Below are 11,212 nucleotides of genomic sequence, written 5' to 3'. Positions count from 1 at the left end.
AACTCAGTTCATGTTCACAGCCTGAGTTATAACTCAACAGGAGGTGGTTTCGGAACAAAAACAGAAAATGCTGGAAAAGCCCAGCAGTTCTAATAGGATCTGTGAAGAGAACAAACAGAGTTAACATTTCAAGTCTGTATGACTCTTCTTCAGAGCTAAAGAGAAGTAAAAATGTGAGTAAATTTATACTGTTTAATTGGGGTGGAGCAGGTGAAGCTGAATAGAATGCCAAAGATGTCATGAACCATTCATGGTGTCTGGTCAAGATGTTCATGATATCTTTGACAATCTCTCCTTAGTCCCCACCTATCGCTGACCTTCTATCCAGCTTCACCTGCTCCACCCCCCTGAAACAGTATAAATTTCATCACATTTTTAGTTCTCTTTAGCTCTGAAGAAGAGTCATATGGACTCGAAATGTTAACTCTGTTTTTTCTCTCCATAGATGCCGTTAGACCTGCTGAGTTTTTCCAGCATTTTCTGTTTTAGTTTCAGATTTCCAGCATCTGCAGTATTTTGCTTTTATTATAGGAGGTGGTTTCAGCTGAGTTGGTAATCATGTTCCATTATCTCTGCAACCATCAGAGATTACATTTCAATATGCATTGTATCTTTTCCTTGAAGTGCCTCTGTCTGAAGTACCTTTTATGTGCGACATTCTATTCTCTCTCAAATAGTTGGTCAAGTAATCCACACATAGGAATTTTCCAGCAAGTGGTTACTTTACAGTCTCAACCAGCTTTTGCTTGTATGTCCTTTATTTAAAAAATACATGTCTTACTTAAAAGTTCAATATGTCCATAATTAATTCGGGGATAGGATCTGTGGTCATGACACTATAGATGATGGTGTCGTTCAAGTATGCTGCTACACACCAAGTGTGAGGGCTCAATATGAGTCCATGAGTCTTCAGAAGAAGATTGTTGCTCCATGCAATCCAAATAACATGATGGTGTACTGGTAGAGTTCTTTGGGAGGTGTGAAAGTCATTTTCTATTTTACAGACTCTGTTAAAGGATCTGCCAATATCCCTTGGTCAAATCAAAGGTGGTAAAATGATTGATTTACCACAACCTCTCAATCAACTCATCCAGCTGCAACATTGTTGGTAAGCATCGAATTTTGATACCACATTCAGTTTCACAAAGTCATTACACAACCGTCTTTTCCAGCCAAGTTTCAGATTTAAAACACTAGGATTACTCTATCCATCGTGATTCTTCAATCACAATTAACTTGTAGAATTTGTAGGGGCTCTTGGCTGTGTATATTCTAATGGAGCAATATCTTACAAGCACCTATTCCTAACAATATTTATCGCACTTCACATAAGGCATTTCATGCACTTCAATATGAGAAGTACTCTATAAATGTAAATATGTTACAGATGTGGCTTTTCAATATGTTTGTAACTTGATGAAATTTGTTGGAACAAAATGCAGGTTTTGAACATTCATGTTACATGCCAGCCACCTCACTGCAGATTACACTGACCCCAGCTGCAGGATGATAAAGTTCTAAGCTATTTTGAAACAATGTGTGACATCTATGATGTGAAACTGAAGTTAGTATTTGGAGGGGAGTCCAACCGCCCTGATGTCACATTGCGAAAAAGTGTGAGCTTGGAGTAATATCCCATCCTTGTAAAAGTTTCTCATAAGCAGATATTCTGGGTGTGTAGTGGCCACAGAATTACAAAGACTTTCGAAACAGCCTCAGGAACATCAAACTTTCTTTTGGTTAAAATCAAATTCAATCAATATGGAAGCATCTACTGTTCCAAAAGGATTGGTTGTGGCTTTTGTGTTAGCATTCTGTGAATCTCGGGGTGAGTTTATTTTTAATTCATTTCTTTGTTTCGGGTACAACTATTTAATTATATAGAGCACCAATGTCTCAATCGGATACAAGTCACCATTCAGTATGTTGACTTAGGTGAATATATGGTAGGAAATGAACTGTGAATGTTTTTGTATCACTTTATTAAAGGCACTAAATAAAAGCAAAATAATTGTTGTTTTATGAGAGTCAGTTTGAAAATCTGTACTGAGACCATGAAATCCTTATTCAGTAACAGTGTCAATTAGAAATGTTAATACTTATGTAGCACTTCCTTTAAAGGTTTGTTATAAACATTGGTCTAATTTCAATGACTTGTTCTATTTCTGCTCACAAAATACCTGTTTTGGTCTCTGATGCTATGCAAAATGAGATTTTCTGATCAGGACCTTATCAATCTGAAATTGTTTTCACCGAACAACATCCCATGAAATGTCATGTATAATGTGCTTTGCTATGTAAGTACCACAATTCTGCATAAAAATCTGAGGGGAACCCAGTGGATCTGAGTGATAGCAAGATACTTGCTGCAACAGATCACTTGCTTTTGTTATGAATTTTTTTGTGTGTGCAAACAAATTATTTCATTGATGAGTATTCAAAGGGGCATCCAATTTAAAGTCATAGTAATTTATCTTTTAAGCTATAATGTATCTTCAGTCAAGGTGACCAAGTGAGTTTTGTGTCTTGCCCTCCAAACCAGGCAGACCCAGTCTCTACTGACATTCAGACATAACCTTTATCTGACAACTCACTCTAATGCCAGATGCAAAAGCAACTGAGCCAAAGATCCCTGAGCCAAAGAAGAAGCAGGAAGTGGAAATAAAGTAATCATATTTGCCATGTTTGGCATTGTTTGTTAAGTACTAAAATTTTTTATTGGATATAAACATAACCAGGACATTATTTACTTATTGTTAATTTTAGTTGTTTTACTACTATCTATACTATCAGATTCGTTCAGTTGATATACTCCAGGTCAGAAGGTGGGTTCAAATTCTAATCCAGTGAACACACTATCAACTTATTTCTTCATAGCTCATCCTCAACGCTATTTTTTCTCCCCTTGTCCAGTCTGTTCCCACTTGCATCAGCGAATCTTTCCATGTCTGCCGCCACTTTAGTAGTTTCCAGTTTCCCGTCCCGAACCATTTTTTTGTCTGTGGATGTCTAATCCTTCTACAGCTGCAGCCCCACCAAGAGAACCTCAGAACCTTCTGCTTCTTCCTTAAATGGAGGCCCGGTCAGATCCCATCCATTTCTGGCTCCATCCTTCCCTTGTTTGACTTCTCTAGCTCCATCTCTGGGGATATACTGTCAACAACTATCTACCGTAAGCACACTGACTCCTACAATTACCTTGACTGCACTTCCTCCCAACCTGATACCAGTAAGGACTCTATTCTATTTTTCCAGTTCCTCCAACTCTGATACATCTATTCTGGTGACGCCACGTTCCACAATAGTGCGTCCGATATGTTTTCCTTTATCCTCAGCTAAGGATTCCTCTTCGCTGTGTTTGACAGGACCCTTGACCATGTCTGTCCATATCCTGCACTTTAGCTTTAACCCCTCCCTCTCTCTTCTGGAACCATGATAGGGTTCCTCTTGTCTTCACTTTTGGCCCTACCAACCTCCACATTCATCCTCCACCATTTCTGTCACCTCCACCATGATGCCAAAACTACACACATCTTCCCCTCCCCTTTCCTTTCAGGTTTCTGAATGGACAATCAACTCTGTGACACCCTGGTCCACTCCTCAGCCAGCCCAAAAACCTTCCCCTTTCCATAGCACCTTTACATGCAAATGCAGAGATGCAACACCTGCCCTTTTACCTGGTTCCTTTTAGTTATCCGAGCCTCAAATACTCCTTCCAGATGTAACAGTGATTTACTTATACTTCCTTTAATTTGATATACTGTAATCACTGCTCACAATGTGGTATCCTCTGCATTGTGGAGACTAATTGCAGATTGAGTGATTACTTTGCTGAACCTGTATTCAGTCTGTACGTGCGGCCCTGAGTTTCCGCTTGCTTGCCATTTTAATTCCTCATTCCATTCCCACTCTGCTTGGCCTTCAATAACGTTCTAATGAAGCTTAGTGGAAGCTCGAAGAACAGCACTTCAACCTTCGATTAAGTACTTCACGGCCTTCTGGATTTAGTATTCAGTTCAGCAATCTCAGATCATAACAATTGTTCTCATTTTCAGACAGTAGCTGTTGTATATGCTTTTCCCATTTACAACTCCATTAGACCCATCTTTTGTTTCCCTATTTCTCCCCTTTGGCCTTGTCCCTTTATGTCCTCTGAGATGCTTCTGAAAAATGTACAAAACTGCTCTATAAATGCAAGCTTGTACTTTCTTTCTCTTTTATGAACGCGTATATGAATGTTATGGTAGTTATTTAAAAGACGTACCATAAAAAATCTGAAGTGATCTCTTGATCCCATTGGATAAGCCATTTTCAATGAGCACGCAGATTGGAGATAGTACCATAACAATTTAACCTCAATTACCTAACCGGCTAAACTTATGAGAAAAGCCCTGCTCGGGGGGCAGGATCACAGAATCATTCCTGGTGTGTGAATGTATTCTAATGCATCTTTATTAAACTGAGAATCCCTCCTGGTTCACCTTTTTTGTTCAATCTATACTTGTACTGAGTTGACAGTAAATCTTCTGTATCATTTGATGTTTAATGAGATTTAGTACATTCCTGATCACTAAATTCCTCTCTTTGTAGACAATAATCCATCTCAATTGACCACATTTGGAGAAACAACTGCTCTCTCAACAGTGCAGACTTTATTCACAAAACACAAACCTGAATCTTCCCAGATGAATGTGCGTAATGTCAGTTTAGGTCTTTCAGAGAATGCAACAACATTTGCCAACAAAACTAAGCAAGGTTTGTACTTCTGTGAGATTAAAAATTAAAACTGTGCTTTATTCTTCAGAATGGCATTGTGCTGAACCCACACCTTTCTCCCGTTTCTCACCTATTTCCCCAACACCTTCTCAAATTCATATTGTTCATGATTCACACCTGTTAATTGTATAGTAATTGAGTATTTAATTGTGTACAGATGGTCGGCATTAACCGGCATTCTCTTGAGCTCCTGGAGGTGCTTATTTGTAATCTGTGTCATTGAATAAAAGCTTATATATACTGTTGTGGAGTATCTAAAAGACACTCGACACTGTCAACTGTGGGTAGATTCAGCGGTAGTTATTTATTTAGTACAAGTGTACACACATGGGATATGCTGTTTCAGAATGCTTCAAAAGGCAATTCAAAGTTACATAGTTTCTGTCGGTTTTTTATTCCATCTTTTGGGTAACTCATCATTAACTCACAATGTTCTTATCTTTTATGTCTAATTGTTGCATCCTTAATTACAAGTGAGTTACAACATAAACATGGAATGACCTGTTTACCACCTGCGCAGTTCTGCAGGAATGTGTAAAACAATCACAGAATGACCTGACCGTTAGCATAAACAATGTTATAAAATATGTATGTTGCTTATCTGTCCTGACATTTCACTGCTGTGCCTAGCATTCTGCATATCTTGACCCTGAGGTCAAGTTATCAGTTTATTACAGTATAACTTATAGACCATTCATCAACTTCCTGACCTGGCTAGAAGGTCATATTCATTCTAGTTTTTTTTAAACTGTAAACACTTTTAAAACTTATATCCACAACTTGGCCAAGTCTGGGTCATCCCATGATGCATCCTGATATGCCTCTTCAGCCACCCCTTTTGGCCCCTGGCTACAAACCCCCAAGATGGTCAACTAATGCTAAACTATCCTGTGCTCCTCATCCCATCACTGCTGGTCAGGCAGGCGGTCATATTTTCTAAACTACATTTTCTAGTCTACTCTGTTCTTTCCCAAGCATTCACAGTGATTTGGTCACTATTTTAGCAATGGCTCAGTTCCAGCATTACCAGCACTGGGTAGTACATTCAATCATAAGTCCGATAACAATTAGCAGTTGTACCACTATCAGTATATGAAAGGTAATTCTGATCTAAGGATGAATATCCACCCTAATACCCAGTCCAAAATTGCCTGCCACAATGGTACGTCCTCCAATTAGGTTTTCACACCTTTTTCCAGTTGCTTGACTTCCGGTTGGATCCTGTGATACGGCTTCATTGCTGCCTGGGTCTCTTTCCGCAACTCCAGTAGATATTCCAGCAGCTTCGGGATTCACTTTCCCTTGGGAAGCAGGTAGCTCAGTAAGTCCTCCTTTAAATCATCGGTTATATTCACCCACTCCTTATGAGAGGGCCAGATGTGGGTTTTGCTGAACGTCCAATTGCTGTTGGGGCCTGGAGTGGAACCAGAAACTTGGGTTGACCACTGGACATTGGATGTTACCGTACTGGTATTGAGGCTCGTTGGTGGTCACACAGTATTCCCCTTCTCTATGGTTTGTCACTTGTGTTGGTTTGTGGCAGGCGCTAGAAATTTCAAGGCTATACTTTAGGGTGGTGTTAAAATCACACATAGCTCTTGTCCCTATCTCTTTGCGATGTGGGCAGACAACAGTATTCCCTCCACCCAACCAGTGAGATTCCGAACTGCAATTTTAGCTGGAGGCCTGAGCGGGGGAGTTGCCTGGCCTCATGTACATAAATTTTCTCTCAATCCTGCCTAAACCCAGGCAAATCTATTTCCTGTTGGTGGGTCAGACCTGTTGGTAGGTGGATCATGGAACAGAAGGCACTTTGTTTGATAAGTCTTGATTTTTTTTTTCTGGTGTCCTTGTTGGCCATTCCATCCCACCCCATATTTTGCAGCTCCCACAATCCAATTCTGTCAAGAGCCCTGCACCACTTATTTGAACGCTGGAGGCAGATCACTTGGGTTGCTGGCTGCCCACCAGCAGGAAGTAGACCTGCCTGGATTTAGGCAGCAGTGGGTGAAAAATTGTACAAATGAGGTCAGGCCATTAAGGTAAGCCAGGCTTCAAACTCCCCCAGGTTTTACGCCTGCTTCAGGGCTCACATTATACCTGCCCTCCATATTAAAATTGGGGCTATCGTGTATGATGTCTGTGGCACTGTAACCCAAAGTAACTCAGCGCTTTCAAAAATGCAAGAAAATTGAAAACATTGACAAAAAAATGAATTTGGTGAGGATAAAAGAATGTGGAGCTGAAATTGGGTGTGGATGGGGTTTGGTGCTCAAAATAGGTGTCATAGAACTTATCCAAAAGTCAGTTTTGTTGGAGTCAATGATATTGAACATCAGGTTGGGAATATAACATGATTTCTCTATTCTGTATCCCTGCTCATGCCTTATTTCACCCTTCCCCATATCTATAATTTGATAAAAATATTTACTGCTGAAAATGTCACACTTACTTTCCGTAACATGTCAGTCAGAACATTTCATAGGGTGGGATTTTCCAGTCCGGGCCAGAAATTCCAGCCCAAGGCCAAAGGACCTTTGGCTGCACTCCAAATTTTCTGGTCCCAATAACGTCGATTCCCACCATTGAAGGGACTGGAAAATCCCGGGTAAAGAATCAATGCACAACAGAAAGAGGCCTTTTGGCCCATTGGGTCCATGCCAGCTCTCTGTAGAGCAATCCAATCCATTCAATTCCGCCCTTCTACTGTCATAAACTTGAAAATTTATTTTCCTGAAGTTCCCATCCAATTCCCTTTTAAAATCATTGATCATCACAACTTTCACCAACCTCATAGGCAGTAAGTTCCAGGTCATCAATACACGCTTCATAAAATAGTTCTTCCAACATTCCCCCCTTCATATCTTATCTAATAACTTAAATCTGTGTCACCTAGCCCTTGCGCAATCAATGAAAGGGAACAGTTTTACCTATCTTACCTAAGCCTGTCATAATCTTGTACACCTCTATCAAATCTCTCCTCAGATTTGTTCCGAAGAGAACAATACCAGTTTTTCCAACCCAGCCTTGTGGTTAAAATCACTCATCCTTGGAATCATTATGGTAACTTTCCTTTGCATCTTCTCAAAGGCCCTCACATTCTTCCAGAAGTGTGGTGAACAAAACTAGATGGAATACGCTAGTTGGAGCCTAATCAGAGCTTCATAATAGTTCCACATAACTTCCCTGCTTTTGTACTCAATCGCTCTATTTACTAGGCCTAAGATCTCATATGTTTTGCTAAAAACTCTCAGTATATCCTGCTACCTTCAAAGATCTATTCACACAAACTCCCAGCTCCCTCTGTCCCTACACACTCATTAGAGCTGTGCCATATTGCCTCTCTCTATCCCTGCTGCCAAAATGCATCACCTCATACACCTCCATGTTAAATTCCATCCGGCCACATTAAGCCCCAAGACGATCTCAGATGTAATATGAGCATGCCTTGGGAGACCTGGTAATATTACATATTACTAAACTTGTTAATTGTATTAAAAAATAAAGCTCTAACTCTGCAGCTCTGTGCTCTAATGTTTAAATGCCTAACATAAACTGAATACAGTGCTGTGACCTTATTGGGAATATTATGCTGACTTCCTGTTATTGCATTCTGAAAGAAGAGCATTTCATAGTATTTATTTTCAGTTGATCTTATTTAAGCACCATTTCTGCAAGAGTTCCCCGCACTTCATGTACATTATATGTGAATGTTATTAGAAAGCTGTTAAAATCTTCAGGTGCTCTTGAGAAAGTAGCTTTAATTTTCACCCAGTTGCTAAGTTTCTCTCTGTTCTCTCAGCTATCACCCAGACTCCACTTCATACCTACTTGCTATCACAGTCAAAAGTTCCTAAGATTCTGAGGTTAACTGAAGGGACCAACACAGCACTTGGTGAAGTCAACAAGGAACCTAGCAACCCGAGTGAGATTCTTGCATCAGAAGATGAACTCTTGGCCTCTCAACTAGTGACTACTGGTCCAACACTTAGCAATTCTGTGGAACATACAAATGGAACAATGCCAACACTGACGTCTGCTATTAATGGTACCAGTCTGGGTAATACATGTACGTAGTTATCACTTATGAATGACACAAATACTCTAGTAAAAAGGAAGCTACTAAACAGAGCTAATTGTAATTCTAGAGTTCACTGACATTCTGTAAAGATTAGTTTTGAATGTGTATATACAGAGAAGATAGGCAATACAACTAAATAAGGAGAAAAATAGCATAAAATCTTTTCCTACTCTGCTAATGTGCTCTTCTGAGAGAAAAATGCCAAGGAACGGCTGTGACATTGTCTATTAAAATCATTATTTCCTTACTGGGAAAAAACTAAAATGCACTTGCAACTGAACATTAATCACAAATTACTTTGGATTTCTGTTCACCATGATGTTGGGGGCAAGAGATGCGGGGGGGATGTGAGGAAGAACTTTTTTACGGAGTGAGTGGTAATGCCCTGGAACTCACTGCCAAAGAGGTTAGTGGAAGAGGAGATGATCAATAATTTCGAAAGGAAATTGGATGGACACTTGACGGAAATAAGCTGACAGTGCTCCAGGGATGGTCAGGGGGAGGCCGGGGAGGAGGGTGGGGGGTGGAATGGGACTGATTGGATTGCTCCAGAGAGTGAGTTGGTATGGACTCGATAGGTTTAATGACTTCCTTCTGTACTGTTATCATTCTGTGGCCAGAATTCTACGAAGCAATTAGCTGACTAATTGGCAGCAATTTTACAGTGTTTTTTTAAATATTTTTACTAATGCTACACAGGAACCATGGGGCTTCAGAGCCTTGCCTTAATTATTTCCTGCCAGATCAATGTGTGAAGTCCACCCTCCACGTCAGCCACCATCAGTAAAATGGTGTGTGGATGTCAGACTTCTGGTTCAAAGTCTTCCATTCTGATTTTGCACTCCTCCCTTCACTCCTCCAGCCCCACCTCCAACCCATTCAAAACAGTCCCCTAATCCAATCAATCTCAGTTTTGAAATTTACAATTGACCTAGCTCCAACAGCTTTTTGGGAGATAGAGTTCCAGATTTCCAGCAGTGATAATGTGCTTTCTGTCATTATTCCGGAATGGCCCAGCTCTAACTTAAAGTTATGCCCCTTGTTCTGGACTCCAGCAGAGGAAAGAGTTTGGGCAGAATTTTTTGGCAGCGGGATTTTATGTTCCCGCTGTCATCAATGGGATTTATAATGTCCCGCTGCATTTTACGGCCCCGTCCCCACCGAAAAGGGGCTGTAAAGTTCTGCCCTTTCTCTCCATCTACCCTAGCAACTCTTTCAATCATTATCAATGTCACAACAACTTTACCCCTTAATCTTCTACATTTGAGGGAATACAAGTTTAGTCTGTGCAACCTCATCATTTAACCCTTTCTGCTTTCTGCCCAACATTCTGCTCCAACCCACTGGTCAGTTGTTGCTTCCTGCTAGCTTCAGTGGGCAACTGACCAGAAACATTCAACTAACCAGGGATGTCAAGGTGTGGCCAAAGAATTCAGGATGCATGATGCTAATTTCAGGAGGGTTTGCCAAACTCCCCCACCCACCCGATTCTCATACTGTATTTGAATGGAGGTGGATGGAACAGTTGTAATTTAAAAGTCTGCAGCAACTTCATTTGCCAGCAATTTTCTCCAGCTTTTGACTTCAACTGCAAGGAATTGCAAAGAGAGAAACAGCCAAGTTGATAATGGGTTTATATGAATGCAAATAATTTATTTTAGCAGGATACTATCTCGGAATTTTTATTTATTCATTCATGGGATGCGGGCGTCATTTGTTAGATCATCATTTATTGCCCATCCCTAACTGTCCTCAAGGAGCCTTCTTGAACTGCTGCAGTCCACATAACCAGATACGTGTTCCAGGATTTAAGGGTTTAAGGTACATGTTCAATTAAAACAAAATAAAATTTTGAAGGATATCGGCCCAAAACTACAATTAGAAAATGGCTAAAACTTTGTTTTAAAGTAGCCCTTTCCCCAACCCTACAAGTCTCCTAGCTTTCAGATGAAAGTTCAGCCAACAAGAAAGAATCTTGTCGTTAAAATACAGGATTCTGACTAACTGAGTTTCTGGAATGCCAAACTTGATGAATCACAAAGACTGCTGTGTAATCAAGTCAGATGTCCAGATGATTCCACAAGTCCTGCAGGGAAAATATTCACTTTGAATTAGCTTGACCTAAATAAATGTGAAATTCTGGTATTTATACAGACTGAGAGCTTTTGTTTCATTAGTGCACTAGTTATTTAACATAGGGCTATAATTATCTTTTGCATGTGATGACTTTTTCTTTTGAGCATAAAAAGCCAGAAAATAATTTGACTTACAACACTTATAATAGCAATTTTATGCAAAGCTCCTGCTTCTCAGTCTGGCTCAACTCTGATGGCAAGAGAGAATGTTAGAGTAAAT

The 11,212-nt window shown here is 40.1% G+C and overlaps 1 protein-coding gene across 2 annotated transcripts in view; it reads left to right on the top strand.

The window, feature by feature from the left end:
* The first annotated feature begins 1,559 nt into the window (after positions 1-1,559).
* Positions 1,560-11,212, top strand: part of LOC144699183 (uncharacterized) — a 52,090-nt gene continuing 42,437 nt past the window's right edge. For both annotated transcript variants that reach the window (XM_078570551.1, XM_078570550.1), the window contains exons 1-2: positions 1,560-1,828; positions 8,579-8,845. In XM_078570551.1, coding sequence (XP_078426677.1) covers positions 1,762-1,828; positions 8,579-8,845 — 334 coding nt within the window. In that variant the 5' untranslated portion in view covers positions 1,560-1,761. The remainder of the gene's footprint in view (positions 1,829-8,578; positions 8,846-11,212) is intronic.

Source organism: Cetorhinus maximus, chromosome 2 (genome assembly GCF_964194155.1).
Source record: "Cetorhinus maximus chromosome 2, sCetMax3.hap1.1, whole genome shotgun sequence".
Taxonomy (NCBI): Eukaryota; Metazoa; Chordata; class Chondrichthyes; order Lamniformes; family Cetorhinidae; genus Cetorhinus; species Cetorhinus maximus.
Note: the sequence above shows the minus strand (reverse complement) of the source record. Positions and strands in the feature narration are given on the sequence as shown.